The following is a 20,299-nucleotide window of genomic DNA, read 5'->3' on the forward strand; positions in this document are numbered from 1 at the left end:
TATCCGGTTTGGGGCAGATCTGAATGTGCTACGACGGGCGGTAATGAGGGAGAGATTGGCTTGTGGAGAGAGAGCAGAGGGTGGAAGAATAGCAAATTCATCAGGACTGAATCACTCACTGAGAGAGCTGCCTGTCTGCCTGCTTTGGGCTTTGGTGTGGCTAATGATCTTAAGACCCCACAAGGTTTCCATGGGGACATATTTGATGATGGCTCTATATGCAAATTGAGCAGCGTTTCGCCTACTATTGCTTAGGTGGGTAGAGATGTTTGCTACGTAGGCCTGCCAGTCGACGCCTACCTACCCCTCCTTTCTCTTTCAAAAAGCAACATGAGTGAAAAAGGATTTCAGCTTCCCAAAACGACAGAGGAAACACGTTTCCCATTTTATTCCCGGTGTTGTTGACGTGTCAGGAGATATATTCCTACTGTAGGTTAGCTGAGAAATACCAGTCTATCTGTGAATGTAACGTTTCCTCCCTTGCAGACTGCTGCATTCCAGGAGGGACAGGGTCTGGCCTAGTGGTCCGAAGGGCCTGTTCCTCCTCACTGTGAGGTACGTAGCCATTTTTACATGAACATTTGAGTCATTTAGCAGACTCTTTTATCCAGAGCGACATGCAGTTAGTGCATTCATCTTAAGATAGCTAGGTGGGACACCCACATATCTCAGTCAACGCAAGCACATTTGTTCCTCAATAAAGTAGCAATCAGCAAAGACAGCTAGCATAGGGGGAGGGGAAAAGTTGTGTTAGTTCACAAAAGGCTTTTTTATTTGATTGTATAAATGTTTTGGGGGGAGGGGGGGGTGCAGTGGCATTGTTTAAGACACTCTTGTAAAGGAATTGACTGGTAGAAAATGTAAGCCTCCTGTTAGATTCTCTCCAGTCAGTTTAAGTTATACTGAGTTGAGTTCAGTTGTCGGCGAGCAGAGTAAGTTCCAGCTGTGACAGTTCTGTCACAGACAGACATTTGACATCTAACACAAGTGACAAGCTCAGCTACCCCTCTCTTCAGTGGTTTCCATCCCAGGCCCAATATCACATTATTGTCGCTGAAAACCACAACACAGATTGCAGTGGGAGTGTGGAATCCGGCTGCCCGGCTGTATGTTTATGACTGTGAATCAAGTCTTTCAGTACAGGAGGACTGAGCGGGTTTTCCCGGTCGGTGTGTTATTGCCCTGACAGTCACCACTAGCGGCCTTGCAGTGGAGTTGGGCTCTGGTGAATTAAAAGCAGTCTGTGGATTGGCTGCAACAGTACAGGAAGGATACTGCTGCCAAGGCGGTGTAATGGGGTGAGAGATGTTGCCCTTCCCAACATGCCCTGCTCTGCCATCTGTCGCTGGGCGAGTGTGCAGAAAAGGGGCGGGGTTTAAAGAGCAGACTGTGGCCACTGAACAGTCAACGCACACAGGGGCATTGTGCGGTGTGCCCATTGGCCCAACGGTGCTAGGCTATGTTGTTACCCATCATCGTCGTGTCTGTCTGATGCTGTCAGTGCTGTGACTCAGTAGTCTGATAATAGTCTGAGGTTTAACCCGGGGCAAAGGCCATGGCTTCCTGTTGGCATCATGTCACTTCCTGCCTAGTGGTAGTGTTTGTGTGTGTAAGCGGGGTCGGGAGGGGATCTGAGTAGAACGATCTGGATTCGTCTGTGTCACTTAGTGTTTAGTGCAAACAAGACAGCCATGAGTAAACACACACACCGTGAAAAGGTAAACAGTGGGGACTGAAATGTGCAAGGTCGGGTGTAGTGAGGGATATACTGGTAATTCCTCAGTCTGGGTCCATGACCCCTCTCTCTCTCTCTCTCTCCTCTCTCTCTCTCTCTCTCTCTCTCTCTCTCCCCTCTCTTATCTATCTCTCTCCCTCCCTCTCTTCTCTATCTATCTCTCTCCCTCTCTCTCTTCTCTATCTATCTCTCTCCCTCTCTCTCTTCTCTCTCTCTCTCTCTCCCTCCCTCCCTCCCTCCCTCTCTTCTCTATCTCCCTCTCTCTCTTCTCTCTCTCTCTCACTCTCCTCTCTCTCTCTCTCTCCTCTCTTTCTCTCTCTCTCTCTTCTCTCTCTCTCTCTCTCTCTCTCTCTCTCTGTCTCCCTGTCTCTCGCTCTCTCTCTCTCGCTCTCTCTCTCTCTCTCTCTCTCTCTCTCTCTCTAGAGATATTTTGTCAATGGAAAGTACAAAACACCAGCAAGAAAACGTCTAGATGGAGTTTAAGCCTGTTTACAATGACATAACTTCTAGATCCACAATAAATAAAGGGGCTGAACGAAGGACATAATACGAGCGTCTGGTAAACAGCAGTGAGCATACGTGCTCTGTCCCCAATCTCTCTCTCAAACTTTACTCTCCTATTTCTGCAGCCCAAGTAGTGTAGTGAAGCGGTGATACTAAATGGCCCAAATGGCACCCTATTCTCTATACAGTGCACTGCTTTTGACCAGAGCCCCACTATATAGGGAATAGGGTCCCATTGGTGACGCAGTACAGAGTGCTGCCTGCTGCAGGTTGCTCTGCTCTTTGTCGCATTAAGGCCTCTAATTGTGTTGAACAAGGCCACGGGACACTGGCCATGACGGGTGCCGGAGACAACACAGGAGCCGCCAGTATCACCAGGCAACCGTCGCACAGCGGAGCCCCAATGGAACCCAGAGCCGGCTCCACGCTTCAGGAGGCCGCCTCCAGTTTCACATCGCACACATCCAGCCAATCAGTTTAACCATTGTGTACAAAGACAGGAAGATGCAACTACAGTGGCATCCATATCGTGGCTAATTTTCGCCTCATTCACTGGATGGATTTACAAGTTTGATGTTATACCCTTTATGATTGAGATGTTCTCTCTGGTGTGATGGGGAAATGACAGAGCCAAGAATAAAGGTGTTTGTTGAATGCGGAGATGTGAGATGAAGAGGCGAAGATAGACACAACACTTGAGGGGCTGTAGGGGGAGAGAAACAGAGAGGATAGAAAGAGAGAGAAGGAGAATTCAGGCTGAGAGGCAGGCAGGCAGTGTGTGACTTTGAATAGGGTTAAGACATGGAGAACAATGTGTTTCCCCCTCTCTCGCTCCCTCCATTAGGGCGAGAGGAGACATTGTGTCCACACTCTGACTACCGCTGATCCATGCTGATGACTGTTGCCGGATTATCTCTGTTAGCATCGGCCATCTGTTACTGCGGGGGGAGAAGAAAGAGGCTGGGGAGAGAGAGAGAGATGCACACTACCAGCAAGGGCCCAGCGCTGTCCTCCTCGAAACATGCAGCCATTCGACACACACACACACACACACACACACACACACACACACACACACACACACACACACACACACACACACACACACACACACACACACACACACACACACACACATAGTGTAAACACACACACACACTCCTATAGTCTTAAGCTCACACACACACACACACACACACACACACACACACACACACACACACACACACACACACACACACACACACACACACACACACACACACACACACACACACACACACACACACACACACACAGCAGAGAAGAGGAGGAGGGTCTTCTTCCACAATAGCAGGGACATGTGAAGGCTGCTATCGAGGCCACATCCACTCATAAAAACCCAGCTAGCGAGCTGTTTATATTCCCAGCAGATTTCCTGAAGGGCCATTCTTACCACCATTTGCAGCTTGTTTTGGCAGCTGAATGGTGTGTTGTATATGTGGACGTAACTGTGATTCTGCCGGGGTAACACATCTTATAAATCATTTGGGGGCTATTAGCATAAATCTCTCCTCTCGTAGCATCCGCGGCCTGCTGTTTGGTCGCAACGCAGCTCGCTGATTGGCTCAACGTTACCTAAGTCAAATTAATTTAGCCGTTCACGGAGATTATACCGCCCGCCTTATACCGCCACTGTGCCACGCAGTTAATTACCTATAAAATCAAGCTAATTCTGATGCTAAATCCATTTTAATTTATCATAATGAAGTCAGGATTGGATCCTTAAATACCTCGGCGGTCCATTATTGTTGCAATCATTGTTTGCTGCGTCAGGTGGTATTCTCTCCCCACTCCAATCGTATGATTCTTAATAGATTTAATAGTACTAAGTGATCCGTTTGTTGTCGTGGACGTCGGAGTCAAAGGACGAGGGACAGTCGTTTTGTCTCATGTGGGGGAGAAGAAGAATCCCTTGTCAGAGATGCTGTGTAAGATGAGATGAGGGGGAGGGTTGCTTCTTCCTCTTTTACCCCAGAAGGAATCGCTTTTTGAGAGGAAATGAATTCTCTTCCCGTCTTGGGGTTTTGACAGGCTGAGGCATAAGTGCAGATATTGAGAAATGACAGGAATGGTTTACACGCCGTCGTTCATCCCTGGTGGGGTTTGTTTCTGCGTTTCCTTCAGACAAAATGCCTTCTCTTTCCCCCTCTCTCTGTCTCTCTCTCTCTGTCTCTCTCCCTCTCCCTCTCTCTCTCTCTGTCTCTCTCCCTGTCTCTCTCCCTGTCTCTCTCTCTGTCTCTCTCCCTCTCTCTCTCTCTGTCTCTCTCCCTGTCTCTCTCCCTGTCTCTCTCTCGCCTCTGAATTGCCATTTGAAATCACACCGAATGATCCGCTCCGTTGACTACCTGACACAAAATAAGCCCCCCGTCTCATTTTGTCGGAGAGATGAGCCGTTGTTTTTGCAGTTTTTATCTGCGTCGTAAAACCTGATCTCCATCCAGCCGCTATTGATTGTCACCTGTTTATCTGAGACAATGGTGACAGCAGTGCAATGGTGAACTTAGTATTACATTTGAGCAGAGAGAAAAATGTGTTTTATACTGAATTAGAAAAATACTGGTACAGCTTTTTGCAAACCACGGTCATTAAAAAACGGAGGTTTATTGCTAAAACATGCGGTTAAAAAGGAAGCCACAAACGGCCTAATGATTTGGATAAATGGACCTGTCATGTCAGTGCATGAGGAACGGGTCCCTCCCACTGACCCTTGACCTCTCTGGTAAGTACACATGATCACGGTTGTGTCCCCAATGGCACCCTAGTCCCTATATAATCCACTACGTTTGACCAGGGCCCATGGGGACACAGTGCATGGCCCATATTTGCCACAGAAACAACTGAACTGCAATGGCCGTCCTGCAACAGTCCTCCTCCAGCACCACGCGCAATAGCCAGGCAGCGGCCAGATCCCCGAGGATTGCAGCAGGTCTTCTTGTCATTTGCGTACCACCACCCCCCCCCCGTCAGCCTAGCTCCTGGCTGATACTTGATATTCAGAGGATAGCAGCTTTTGTCTCTGAGATCTAATCAGTGTCCCTGCGCCTGCTGCAGAGGAGAGAGAGAGGAGGGGGACTAAGGCAGACTGTTTATGTTTAATGGCACAATATGAAAGGCAGCCTGTAAAACACAATCTGCAAACTGTGCTTTTCAAGGGGATTTTCCTACCTGGATTAGTGTCAGGCAAAGGGATGAAAACGGAAGGAGAGAGGAGAGAGTCAGGGGCCGTGTGATATGGGAGGGATTTAGTGTGTGTGCGTGGCACGTGTGTGCATGTGTGAGAAAGCGTGTGTACGTGCGAGAGAGTGTGTGTGTGTATGTGTGTGTGTGTTCTGCCTGCCTGAATGTTTGTGTAGGAGAAGGTGGGTAGGAGGGAATAATGGAGTAGAAATAAGCGTCAGTGGAATCATCTAACCTTGCCGTTGTCTCCCGAGGTTTATTTGCGCCAGTGTTGTCAGTAATGCTAGTTCTCTATGAGGCTGTTAATGGATGGGAGCACAATAGTTCCACAGCCGAGAGAAGCCTATTGGGTCTTAGAGGAGTCTTTGAAAGCCCTCTGTATGTTTTGTACAAGGCTGAAAGAAAGTGGAACTGTGAAGGCTTTAGTTTGCCTGTTAACTACATCCACTGTGAGAGGGGGGACTGTTTTACACTGTGAGAGGGGGGACTGTTTTACACTGTGAGAGGGGGGACTGTTTTACACTGTGAGAGGGGGGACTGTTTTACACTGTGAGAGGGGGGGACTGTTTTACACTGTGAGAGGGGGACTGTTTTACACTGTGAGAGGGGGGACTGTTTTACACTGTGAGAGGGTGGACTGTTTTACACTGTGAGAGGGTGGACTGTTTTACACTGTTAGAGGGTGGACTGTTTTACACTGTGAGAGGGGGGACTGTTTTACACTGTGAGAGGGGGGACTGTTTTACACTGTGAGAGGGTGGACTGTTTTACACTGTGAGAGGGGGGGCTGTTTTATACTGTGAGAGGGGGACTGTTTTACACTGTGAGAGGGGGGACTGTTTTATACTGTGAGAGGGGGACTGTTTTACACTGTGAGAGGGGGGACTGTTTTACACTGTGAGAGGGGGGACTGTTTTACACTGTGAGAGGGTGGACTGTTTTACACTGTGAGAGGGGGGGACTGTTTTATACTGTGAGAGGGGGACTGTTTTACACTGTGAGAGGGGGGACTGTTTTACACTGTGAGAGGGTGGACTGTTTTACACTGTGAGAGGGTGGACTGTTTTACACTGTTAGAGGGTGGACTGTTTTACACTGTGAGAGGGGGGCTGTTTTACACTGTGAGAGGGGGGACTGTTTTAGACTGAGAGGGGAGGACTGTTTTACACTGTGAGAGGGGGGGGGCTGTTTTACACTGTGAGAGGGGGGACTGTTTTACACTGAGAGGGGAGGACTGTTTTACACTGTGAGAGGGGGGACTGTTTTAGACTGAGAGGGGGGGACTGTTTTACACTGTGAGAGGGGGGGCTGTTTTACACTGTGAGAGGGTGGACTGTTTTACACTGTGAGAGGGGGGACTGTTTTACACTGTCAGAGGGTGGACTGTTTTACACTGTGAGAGGGGGGACTGTTTTACACTGTGAGAGGGGGGACTGTTTTACACTGTCAGAGGGTGGACTGTTTTACACTGTGAGAGGGTGGACTGTTTTACACTGTGAGAGAGGGGACTGTTTTAGACTGAGAGGGGAGGACTGTTTTACACTGTGAGAGGGTGGACTGTTTTACACTGTGAGAGAGGGGACTGTTTTAGACTGTGAGAGGGGAGGACTGTTTTACACTGTGAGAGGGGGGGACTGTTTTACACTGTGAGAGGGGAGGACTGTTTTACACTGTGAGAGGGGGACTGTTTTACACTGTGAGAGGGTGGACTGTTTTACACTGTGAGAAGGCGGGACTGTTTTACACTGTGAGAGGGGGGGCTGTTTTACACTGTGAGAGGGGGGGACTGTTTTACACTGTGAGAGGGGGACTGTTTTACACTGTGAGAGGGTGGACTGTTTTACACTGTGAGAAGGGAGACTGTTTTACACTGTGAGAGGGGGGGACTGTTTTACACTGTGAGAGGGGGACTGTTTTACACTGTGAGAGGGGGGACTGTTTTACACTGTGAGAGGGTGGACTGTTTTACCCTGTGAGAGGGGGGACTGTTTTACACTGTGAGAGCGGGGACTGTATTACACTATGAGAGGGGGGGGCTGTTTTACACTGTGAGAGGGGGGGACTGTTTTACACTGTGAGAGGGGGGACTGCTTTACACTGTGAGGGGGGGGACTGTTTTACACTGTGAGAGGGTGGACTGTTTTACACTGTGAGAGGGGAGGACTGTTTTACACTGTGAGAGGGGAGGACTGTTTTACACTGTGAGAGGGGGGACTGTTTTACACTGTGAGAGGGGGGACTGTTTTACACTGTGAGAGGGGGGACTGTTTTACACTGTGAGAAGGGGGGACTGTTTTACACTGTGAGAGGGGGATTGTTTTACACTGTGAGAGGGGGGACTGTTTTACACTGTGAGAGGGGGGACTGTTTTACACTGTGAGAGGGGGATTGTTTTACACTGTGAGAGGGGGGACTGTTTTACACTGTGAGAGTGGGAACTGTTTCACTGCGTGTAAAAAGAACACTTGTAAATCAAATAGAGATTCACGCTATGTGCTTCTGTGTGAACTGTGTGCCTGAGAAAGAAAGTCTATGTGTGTTTTGTCCGTCCAAAATGTCAGACAGCCTCTTTTCTCCCCTCTCAGCTGGACACTTGTCATGTACTGTCATGTTAAAGTGATAATGGTCACTAATTCCACACCAACCCCACTCCTTAAGAACTAGTGACATTTCCACCACTGGCCTGCCCCACCCCCGGCCCATGAGCTCTGAATGGGAGGTGGGCTGTGTGTGGGGTGCGTGTGGTGTGGCGGGCAGTGGGGTGTGTGTGGTGTGGCGGGCAGTGGGGTGTGTGTGGGGTGTGTGTGGTGTGGCGGGCAGTGGGGTGTGTGTGGGGTGTGTGTGGTGTGTGTGTGGTGTGGCGGGCAGTGGGGTGTGTGTGGGGTGTGTGTGGTGTGTGTGTGGTGTGGCGGGCAGTGGGGTGTGTGTGTGTTTCTCTCTCTCTCTCTCTCCTCTGCTTTTGTAATGGTGCTGATTGGATTGTGTTTGACAGATATGGAGTCTGGAGAGCGGCTGGCCTCCCCCGCGCCCCCCACCCTGCCCACCGCTCACACCTCCTCCCCTGCTGCCTCCTCCTCCTCTTCCTCCTCCTCGTCCTCCCCGGCTCCCCACTCCAAGAGCAGTCTGGCCCCCAGCCCTGCAGCCTCACTGGGATCTACCCTCAGCACCTCTGGTAAGACTGCTTCATCACTCCGTGCCGTGCGTCACACACACACACACACACACACACACACACACACACACACACACACACACACACACACACACACACACACACACACACACACACCCTGTTAAACTGCACATGGCTAAATACACAAAATGCACACTTTACACACTCTTTACACTTCCTACAGAGTTACCGATTTACAGAGGCTGGTTTACAGAGAGTCTGGTTTACAGAGAGGCTGGTCTACAGAGAGGCTGGTTTACAGAGAGGCTGGTTTACCAAGAGGCTGGTTTACAGAGAGGCTGGTTTACAGAGAGGCTGGTTTACCAAGAGGCTGGTTTACAGAGAGGCTGGTCTACAGAGAGGCTGGTTTACCAAGAGGCTGGTTTACAGAGAGGCTGGTCTACAGAGAGGCTGGTTTACAGAGAGGCTGGTTCACACTGAGACTGGTTTACCGAGAGGGCGGTTTACCAAGAGGCCGGTTTACAGAGAGGCCGGTTTACAGAGAGGCCGATTTACAGAGAGGACGGTTTACAGAGAGGCCGGTTTACAGAGAGACTGGTTTACAGAGAGACTGATTTACAGAGAGGCTGATTTAGAGAGAGGCTGATTTAGAAAGAGACCGGTTTACAGAGAGACCGGTTTACAGAGAGACTGGTTTACAGAGAGACTGATTTACAGAGAGACTGGTTTACAGAGAGGTTGATTTACAGAGACACTGGTTTACAGAGACTGATTTACAGAGAGACTGGTTTACAGAGAGGCTGATTTACAGAGAGACCGGTTTACAGAGAGACTGATTTACAGAGAGACTGGTTCACAGAGAGACCGGTTTACAGAGAGGCTGATTTAGAGAGTGACCGGTTTACAGAGAGGCTGATTTAGAGAGAGACCGGTTTACAGAGAGACCGGTTTACAGAGAGACCGGTTTACAGAGAGGCTGGTTTACATAGAGACTGGTTTACACAGAGACTGATTTACAGAGAGACTGGTTTACAGAGAGGTTGATTTACAGAGACACTGGTTTACAGAGAGACTGATTTACAGAGAGACTGGTTTACAGAGAGACCGGTTTACAGAGAGACCGGTTTACAGAGAGACTGATTTACAGAGAGGCTGATTTACAGAGAGGCTGATTTACAGAGAGACTGGTTTACAGAGAGACTGGTTTACAGAGAGACTGGTTTACAGAGAGACCGGTTTACAGTGAGACTGGTTTACAGAGAAACCAGTTTACAGAGAGACTGGTTTACAGAGAGACTGGTTTACAGTGAGACTGGTTTACAGAGAAACCAGTTTACAGAGAGACTGGTTTACAGAGAGACTGGTTTACAGAGAGACTGGTTTACAGTGAGACTGGTTTACAGAGAAACCAGTTTACAGAGAGACTGATTTACAGAGAGACTGATTTACAGAGAGACTGGTTTACAGAGAGACTGGTTTACAGTGAGACTGGTTTACAGAGAAACCAGTTTACAGAGAGACAGGTTAATAACCACTGTCTGTATATATAGAATAGAACAACCCCTCCATAACTACTGCCAAGCATATTAGCTGTGCACTGTGTAATGAGTGGTGTAGAAACTAAAAACCCCTTAAGATTCACTTTTAACTCAAAGTTCTCATTTTTTCAGCACAAGGAAGGATGAGTTTAATGCGTTGCTGACTTCCCCCCAGTATTAATGATGTAGTTATTGTTAGGCCTGTGAAAACACCTTTTCTCCCAGACTCTACCTTCCTCTGACAGCTTTGGGTTGCTGCTGAAAGGCTGCTGCATTAATGAAGCCCAAACAATTAGAAAGCCTCTTTTGTGTAATACGGAACACACACACACATATATACACACAGATATTCTCGCCCATGTCTCCTGACAACCTCTTGCTAGGTGGCTGCACCACTGATTTGTGTGTGTGTGTGTGTCTCAGGCTGCGCCTGCGTGATTTAACACGTCTGTCAGCCACTCAGTGTCTTCTTGCCAGGTCCAAACACCCAGGCCCTTTCTCTGCATTCTAATTGTGGTCTCAGAGCCATTATGCAGCATGAGGAATACACACACACACACACACACACACACACACACACATATATATATATATATATATATATATATATATATATATATATATATATATACACACACACACACACACTACTTCCAGCGCCGACAGAGATGGCCGCCTCGCTTCGCGTTCCTAGGAAACTATGCAGTTTTTTGTTTTTTTACGTGTTATTTCTTACATTGGTACCCCAGGACATCTTAGGTTTCATTACATACAGTCGAGAAGAACTACTGAATATAAGAGCAGCGTCAACTCACCATCAGTACGACCAAGAATATGACTTTCGCGAAGCGGATCCTGTGTTCTGCCTTTCACCCAGGACAACGGAATGGATCCCAGCCGGCGACCCAAAAAAACGACTTTGTAAAAGAGGGAAACGAAGCGGCCTTCTGGTCAGACTCCGGAGATGGGCACATATAATAATAATAATAATATCGTGCACCACTCCCTAGTATACTTCTCGCCAATGTCCAGTCTCTTGACAACAAGGTTGATGAAATCCGAGCAAGGGTAGCATTCCAGAGGGACATCAGAGACTGTAACGTTCTTTGCTTCACGGAAACATGGCTCACTGGAGAGACGCTATCGGAGTCGGTGCAGCCAGCTGGTTTCTCCACGCATCGCGCCGACAGAAACAAACATCTTTCTGGTAAGAAGAGGGGCGGGGGCGTATGACTTATGGCTAACGAGACATGGTGTGATCACAAAAAACATACAGGAACTCAAATCCTTCTGTTCACCTGATTTAGAATTCCTCACAATCAAATGTTGATCGCATTATCTACCAAGGGAATTCTCTTCGATTATAATCACAGCCGTATATATTCCCCCCAAGCAGACACATCGATGGCTCTGAACGAACTTTATTTGACTCTTTGCAAACTGGAATCCATACATCCTGAGGCTGCATTCATTGTAGCTGGGGATTTTAACAAGGCTAATCTGAAAACAAGACTCCCTAAATTGTATCAGCATATCGATTGCGCAACCAGGGCTGGCAAAACCTTGGATTTGGCCTGCAACGAAAACATGCGGACTCTCCTTCACTGCAGCCGAGGTGAGTAAAACATTTAAACGTGTTAACCCTCGCAAGGCTGCAGGCCCAGACGGCATCCCCAGCCGCGCCCTCAGAGCATGCGCAGACCAGCTGGCTGGTGTGTTTACGGACATATTCAATCAATCCCTATCCCAGTCTGCTGTTCCCACATGCTTCAAGAGGGCCACCATTGTTCCTGTTCCCAAGAAAGCGAAGGTAACTGAGCTAAACGACTACCGCCCCATAGCACTCACTTCCGTCATCATGAAGTGCTTTGAGAGGCTATTCAAGGACCATATCACCTCCACCCTACCTGACACCCTAGACCCACTCCAATTTGCTTACTGCCCAAATAGGTCCACAGACGATGCAATCTCAACCACACTGCACACTGCCCTAACCCATCTGGACAAGTGGAATACCTGTGCAACTGGGTACTGGACTTCCTGACGGGCCGCCCCCAGGTGGTGAGGGTAGGCAACAACATCTCCACCCCGCTGATCCTCAACACTGGGGCCCCACAAGGATGCGTTCTGAGCCCTCTCCTGTACTCCCTGTTCACCCACGACTGCGTGGCCACACGCCTCCAACTCAATCATCAAGTTTGCGGACGACACAACAGTGGTTGGCTTGATTACCAACAACGACGAGACGGCCTACAGGGAGGAGGTGAGGGCCCTCGGAGTGTGGTGTCATGAAAGTAACCTCACACTCAACATCAACAAAACTAAGGAGATGATTGTGGACTTCAGGAAACAGCAGAGGGAACACCCCCCTATCCACATAGATGGAACAGTAGTGGAGAGGGTAGTAAGTTTTAAGTTCCTCGGCATACACATCACAGACAAACTGAATTGGTCCACCCACACAGACAGCATTGTGAAGAAGGCGCAGCAGCGCCTCTTCAACCTCAGGAGGCTGAAGAATTTCGGCTTGTCACCAAAAGCACTCACAAACACCTACAGATGCACAATCGAGAGCATCCTGGCGGGCTGTATCACCGCCTGGTACGGCAACTGCTCCGCCCACAACCGTAAGGCTCTCCAGAGGGTAGTGAGGTCTGCACAACGCATCACCGGGGGCAAACTACCTGCCCTCCAGGACACTTACACCACCCGATGTTACAGGAAGGCCATAAAGATCATCAAGGACAACAACCACCCGAGCCACTGCCTGTTCACCCCGCTATCATCCAGAAGGCGAGGTCAGTACAGGTGCATCAAAGCTGGGACCGAGAGACTGAAAAACAGCTTCTATCTCAAGGCCATCAGACTGTTAAACAGCCACCACTAACATTGAGTGGCTGCTGCCAACACACTGACTCAACTCCAGCCACTTTAATAATGGGAATTGATGGGAAATGATGTAAAATATATCACTAGCCACTTTAAACAATGCTACCGAATATAATGTTTACATACCCTACATTATTCATCTCATATGTATACGTATATACTGTACTCTATATCATCTACTGCATCTTTATGTAATACATGTATCACTAGCCACTTCAACTATGCCACTTTGTTTACATACTCATCTCATATGTATTTACTGTACTCGATACCATCTACTGTATCTTGCCTATGCTGCTTTGTACCATCACTCATTCATATATCTTTATGTACATATTCTTTATCCCCTTACACTTGTGTGTATAAAACAGTAGTTTTGGAATTGTTAGTTAGATTACTTGTTGGTTATTACTGCATTATCGGAACTAGAAGCACAAGCATTTCGCTACACTCGCATTAACATCTGCTAACCATGTGTATGTGACAAATAAATTTGATTTGATATACACACATATATACATACACACACACACACACACACACACACACACACACACACACACACACACGCAGGAGTCGACAGATCACACTGACCAGCAAATAGCATGCAAATTTCACACTGCACTATTTGTTGTCTTTCTCTTTCATTATAAGAAAAGCGTCAAAAATAAAGGCCCCAGTATTTATCTCTCTCTCTCTTCTCCCCCCTGTGCTGCTCCACTGAAGCAGCCATTAGGCCATCTTCTCATGCATTATACATTGCCCCTATCCCTCTGCGCCATAACCTGTTCTCAGATTGTCTAGATAAGTGATTTTGGGCCGAGCGTCAAATGAAATGCTGAGAGGCAGGCTTCTAGCTCCCAAGTTGTGCCAAGCTTGATCAAGCCAAGCAAGAGTTCTTTCATATGAGACGTCTTGTTCCCGCGCGGACCGGAATCTAACGAGGAGGATTAATATTAATTATGAATTATATATACTATACCTATTATATACCCACTGATGTGGGTGGCAGGTAACCAGTCTAACCTGGTTAGAGCGTTGGGCCAGGAACCGAAAGGTCGCTGAATGGAATCCCTGAGCTGACAAGGTAAAACTCTGTCGTTAAGCCCCCGAACAAGGCAGTTAACCCACTGTTCCCCCCCCCATCCCCCCCACCACCACCAGCAAATCCCACATTGTTTTATGTCTACTGGTTGAATTATTTTCACATGTAGTTCGTTCCACAGCTTTGTTTTGGTTTCATATTGAGATGCATTTCTGCAGTTTTTCATTTCTTATAGCCTGACGAACAGTACTCGTTCAACGCGCTTCTAAAGCTGTTGGAACATGATGGAGAAGGTAAATTCATCTTCCGGCCACCTACACTAGTTACACTAGTTACAATGAAAGGAATAGCCACTCTGTGCTAATGGAACATGTGGCTGTGACTTCAGACTCGGTAACTAGGAGCCATTTGAACAGTAATAACACTCCTCCATTGTCATATGATAGCCGTTGGAGCCATTTGATGTCGTGGCGGATTCTTGTGGCAGAGGTATCAGCAGAGCAGAGAGAGGAATTCATTCAAGGTCTTTTGCCAACCTGCCAATACTACTTGAGGAAAACATAGAAGAAATCTCAGATGAGCAAGAACAGTGGTGGAAGGAGATGGGGGGGGGGGGGGCATGCAGTGTGTCATTGATGAGGATATCACTTTGAAAAAGCCCGGGCGCATGTAGCAGTCTTTCCTACTGGGATCGGCTCACGGATGCAATTAACTTTAAATCTGTCCATGGAAATTTGATTGACTGCAGCAAACAACAAATTAATCCCCCTTCGGCTAGCATCCTCCGAACATGAAAAAAAAGAAGGGCCCAGCGCTTTTTGGAATGCAGTGAGGTTGTCAGAGAGAGTGGAGGAGGAGGGTGGAGGAGAGAGAGAGAGTGAGAGGATATCAGGTAATCCTGTATTTCTGCTCTGCTGCTCTCTTCTCTCCAAATTTCTGATTAAATTATTCTCCAGCTGGAAGCGCATTAATATTGAAAAGGCATTTGCAGATGTCACTCTGTTGCTCGGGGAAGGTCGGTCGAGGCGAGAGTGACGGGCGGGGTTCTGGCGGGGTTCTGGCGGGAGGGAGACGCGACGGAAGTGGCTGCTTGCTGCTGGCCTTTCGGGGGTTGTGTTTTGTACTTTCAGTCATTTGTCTCCGTATCTGCTAGCTGACTTTGGCACGGCAAGGCACTCCATATTCAGCATATTCTAATGAAGTACACAAGGTATTTCTCTCCTCTGTCGTGGTGCAGCAGACTGCGAAGACGAGGGCCTTGAAGCCGGCTCAAAGGGCATTTTCTCATGTGTCACCACACCACTCTGCCTGTGGCACGCTGGCTGGCACTCTTTGTTTCCCTCCCCACCTCCCACGAAGCATTTCAACTCCGCTTCCCACATGCAAATCAACTTTTTTTATTAGCCTATTGTGATGTCTTCCTCAATCTCCTTAGACTTCCATATTACTGGTTTACAATATGGTGATAGCATTTAGGCCATTTTAGGAATCTGTCTCTAGGGAAATCACACATTTACATTTTGTTAGTCCTAAATTGCTGTTGAAAAGATGCTCCCAGCATTAGGCCTACGGTGCCCTTTGTGCACATTGAATGATATTGTCGGTGCACAGTCCGGCCTACTGTCGAAGAGTTGGAACATGAACACTTTCCTCTCTTCTGTAAGTGAGATAATGTAATTCGAACTCAGGATCACGCAACCAGACAGTTATGCTATGTAATATGATGCTATATGGACATTTTAATTCCCTTGATCATCTCAGCAATTTACCCTCAACATTGTATTTTCACTTCATGCTCCCATCACTATATTGTTGATTATATGTAGCTGTCTTAGGGCACGCAAAATTAAAGTGCTTTAGCCTAGGACTAATTATGTTTAGTTTAGTTTTTTTCTCAGTTATGACAGCCAGACAGGCAGGTGCAAATGTTCAGATTCTGTTCTGTGCGTCTCAACTCCATCATCTGATTCTGTAGGACTTGGGGGCATCACACTCACACAGCGCTCACTGGGCATGTTGTAGGTTGACATTTTCACAAGCTCAGTGAATAACACTTTAAATCTCCTGTCATCACTTTTTCTGCATACGTATTACCTGGCTCAAAGAGAGCTCGGCTTCGCCCCCACCGCAGCCTCCCTCCCTCTACCAGCCTCTCTCTCTCTCTCTCTCTCTCTCTCTCTCTCTTTCTCACCCTTCTGTAATGGAAATTGAATTTGCATGAAATATGCTCAGACCCAATTGCATCTCACTGTGCGAGGAGACAATGCACTCCGGTTTCCCTGCCAGAAATGATTGTACTCAGGTTTAGGGGAAAAGCATGATGACGATCGTGTTGAAGTATTCCTCTTTTTGCTGGGCAGTGTGCTGCTGAAATGTAAATCAGAAAAGGTTTGGAGGAAAGTGGAGGAAAGTATTAGGAGCAGGCTCTACCGCAGGTACGCCTCCCAAACACCACACACTGATGTATTGAAGGACCGCGACTTGCTTGTTATTCGCTTTACCACTGATTTAGCCTATTGGAGCTCGTTTCATTTGCATGGTGATAGACATAATGGAGTAGCATGGAAGGATCAGTCCTATACAGTACCTGCAGAAACACTTCAATTACACTCCCAGCGGTCCAAATGTCCCGCTGCTCAGCCCGCATCAGTTTCAAGTTTCTTGGTAAATACAAACTCGAATACTTATGGTAATTTCTCGCGGCTTAGTTTTTTACTCTGCCCCTAAGAACGTTCTCTTTGTAGCCTAATTAAACAAATCAGCTCCCCGTCAGAAAATATCATATGAGTTGTCGACTGTGATTGCTCTTTTTGTCTTCTTCTTCTCTCTCTCTCTCTCTCTCTCTCTCTCTCTCTCTCTCTCCCCTACTGAAGTACAGCCTAGAGCTCCGTCGATCTAGAACACGCAGGATGCACGCCTCCCCTCTTGAGTAGTGTCTCTGTCTCAGTCACTCCGATCTGAGCTGCTCTGTTCTGTGTTTGAAACCAGCATGTGTAATCTTGTCAAGCTCCAATCCAGGGCAATCTTTGTCCATTACGCTGCCTAATGTCTGGTTGAATATACATAAAACAGTCACCGTACCCAGCAGAAAACCTGTAGGGGGAGAAGAGGAAACATCATTCAACTTGAACACAGAAGGGATGAATACCTAAGAAGCCAACGAGCCAGGATATTTCGAGGGCACGGCGAAACCTCGCGTCACCTCTGAGTTCATTTATACCCCAAACAGAAGCACAACTGCTGATCAACTGCTGATCAAATCAAATGTTATTCGTCATATGGTTTGTAAACAACAGGTGTGGACTAACAGTGACACTGACTCACTGACTCACGGGCCCTTCCCAACAATGCAGAGAGAAAGAGAATAGAGAAATGATAGAAAAGTAAAACACGTCATAGGAGACACACAATGAGTAATGTGGCAACTGCTGATGTGACGACTGAAGTCTAAAGGACTTAGGAAGTGCATTCGATTGATGTATAGTTTTTTGTTGTTGCGCTGTTTGTCCATCAGGTCGTTTGTATGGGGCGATGAGCGACCAGCAGCCCTACACGTTGTCAAGTGCCTTCCCCCTGGTCAGCCACCCAGGCTTCGGCCTGTACACCACCAGCTCAGGACGCCCAGAGTTTGGAGGCCTGGGGTCGTTGGGGTCCCTGGGTTCTCTGGGGTCCTTGGGGATGTCTGCTGCCCTGGCCGCACACCCCCAGCTGGGGGCTCTGACAGGTAAGAGGAGGGGCCCGGGTGTGGCGCCTGGACAGATGTAACATGATTGGGTCCAGGAGATTTACTTGACCTGAAGAGCAGATGGATGAAACATCATGACTAATCAGTACTTAAGGGTGTGCTAACTTCTAATACTCTTTAGGCGATTGTAATTGATATACCGTACTGAAGTTAGTGGATGAGACAGAATGACACTGACATGTCCTCCTCCTTGTCCTCTCTCTTCATCAGAATGGTGGCGAGCAGCAGAGGCCCACAGTAGGGGGGCAGCAGCCTTCCTCCCTCCATTCCTGGGCCTCCCTACAATGTTCACCCCCCACATCCAGCAGAACCACAGCCCCCTGCAAGCCCCATCTAGGACCCCCAGCAAAAACGGACAGATCCCCAAAGGTACAGCTACGCCCATCCCTTCTTACCTTGAACCCTTCCAAGTGCTTCATTCTGACCTATACAGATAATAACAACTTAGAACAAAGGTGATAATTGCGACACTTCCTGTGCTCATCGGGGGGAAATATGTATTGTATTGTACCTGTATATTGGCACAGAGTGTGAAGGAGCTTCTCACACCTGTTCAAAAGCAGCAAATGATTTTACCGCCAGGAAATAAAAGGTACCCTTAAGAGGGTGAGGTATTTAAAGCGCAACGTTTATTTATTTTTTTACCCCTCTGGCAATTGCGAGAGATGTGAATGAATGAATCATTCCTGTAAGCAGGTGGTGGAAACTGTTCACAGAGATTAAGTGAGAGGCTCCCTAGTCTCAGCAGTCTCCGGCTCCGTGATGAGATTTCTCCCGTCGAGAACCCTATAATGACTTCCAGTCTCAGTTAATGGCGTATGTGTAGGCTTTTATTTTCTTCTACTCTCTGTCTTTCTCACACACTCTCTCTCTTGCTCTCTGTCTCTCTGTCTCTGTCTCTCTCTGTCTCTGTCTTTCTCACACTCTCTTGCTCTCTGTCTGTCTCTCTCTCTGTCTCTCTGTCTTTCTCACACACTCTCTCTTGCTCTCTGTCTCTCTCTCTCTCTCTCTCTCTCTCTGTCTCTGTCTCCCTCTCTCTCTCTCTTTGTCTCTCTGTCTTTCTCACACACTCTCTCTGTCTCTCTGTCTCTCTCTCTCTCTGTCTCTTTGTCTCTCTGTCTTTCTCACACACTCTCTCTTGCTCTCTGTCTCTCTCTGTCTCTCTGTCTCTGTCTTTCTCTCTGTCTCTCTCTTTCTCTCTGTCTCTCTGTCTCTCTCTCTGTGTCTCTCTCTCTCTTTCTCTCTGTCTCCCTCTCTCTTTCTCTCTGTACCCTTTCTCTCTCTCAATCTATCTTTGATGCTATCTTTTAATTGATCTTTTATTATGTAAACCACTCATGTTGTGCTCACACCATGTTCAGCATGCCTAAATGAGATACGCATACATCTATATTTTCACAAGGCTTTTTATTCTGTTTCTGCATTCAGAAGAACCCCTGATATTTCTTTAGCGTTTTTACTCGCAATGTCTCGTTGCTCAGATGAGATTGAGATGCTATGTAACGGTGTGCTGTGCCTCTTTCTGTGCAATTTCAGGGGTGAATGGGGCAGTGAACGGAAGTGGGGTCTCCTCCCCAACCATGCAGGGGTCTTACTCCATGAACGCGTCCCCATCTCTGGGTGCCTCCCAGTCTGTTAAGGGCCCCAAGGCCAGGGGCCCCAGGAGCAGCCCTCACAGCCAGAGCCACACAGCAGAGCTACAGCTGGAGAAAGTACCCCACAAACCTAAAGACCAGGTCAGCTCAAAGATGTAGTGGCTCTAGATTACTGATGACAACGTCACGAAAGTGATGCGCGCACATCGATGTGGTGGTCATTATACAATTGTATTTATGTTTTCAATAAACATTTGGAGATGAAATATAGTTTACATGTTGTCAACAGTCTAAGGCAACAGCTTTGCACACGTCGGTTGTGTTGGTAAAAGCCAACCTGTCTATATCTATAGTAAAGCCTGAACTATTTGACTTGGGAACGTTTTAAGTTTTCCATTTCCAGTTTAGAAACAAAAATCAAGTGGTCAAAATGTACACTGGGTGCTTTATTGATTGACGGCTTTTCTGCCTTAATGCAGAAGCCCAGTAAAAAGCCAGCAGAGGTCGCCGGGGTCAGTGACAGCGAATCAGGCTCCTCCTCGGACAGCTCCAGCGACGGAGCCATCAGCAGCGACCTGGAGGACCTCGGAGGGGAAGAGGACGACGACGATGATGATGACGACGATGATGATGACGACGAGGAAGAGAATGGAAAGTGTGAGGTGTGGAACTCTGAGAAGGAGAAGGCGAGGCGGGCGAAGAAAAAAATGAAGGTACAGTGATAGTGAGTAGTACTGGTAGTGTGTAGATACTTATGTCTGTGATGTGCTCCGGGGTGAGCTAACAGTGGGCTTCCTCTCCTCCTCTCCCTCCCCAGATCGGGACACTAAGCTCGGGCATGAAGGAGGCCCTAGACAAGAGGAACAGCTTGCCCCACAGCCTACCCTCCGACCCCC

General features: G+C 47.9%; 1 protein-coding gene across 1 annotated transcript in view; it reads left to right on the plus strand.

Annotated features, from left to right (window-relative positions):
- LOC135542569 (bromodomain adjacent to zinc finger domain protein 2B-like) overlaps positions 1–20,299 on the plus strand; it is a 72,936-nt gene that overhangs the window by 31,628 nt on the left and 21,009 nt on the right. Inside the window, 6 exon segments of the mRNA XM_064969652.1 lie at positions 8,451–8,630; positions 17,578–17,787; positions 18,019–18,177; positions 19,345–19,544; positions 19,883–20,116; positions 20,221–20,299. Coding sequence (XP_064825724.1) covers positions 8,453–8,630; positions 17,578–17,787; positions 18,019–18,177; positions 19,345–19,544; positions 19,883–20,116; positions 20,221–20,299 — 1,060 coding nt within the window. The 5' untranslated portion in view covers positions 8,451–8,452.

The sequence above is a fragment of the Oncorhynchus masou genome, chromosome 6, assembly GCF_036934945.1.
Source record: "Oncorhynchus masou masou isolate Uvic2021 chromosome 6, UVic_Omas_1.1, whole genome shotgun sequence".
NCBI classification, from domain to species: Eukaryota; Metazoa; Chordata; class Actinopteri; order Salmoniformes; family Salmonidae; genus Oncorhynchus; species Oncorhynchus masou.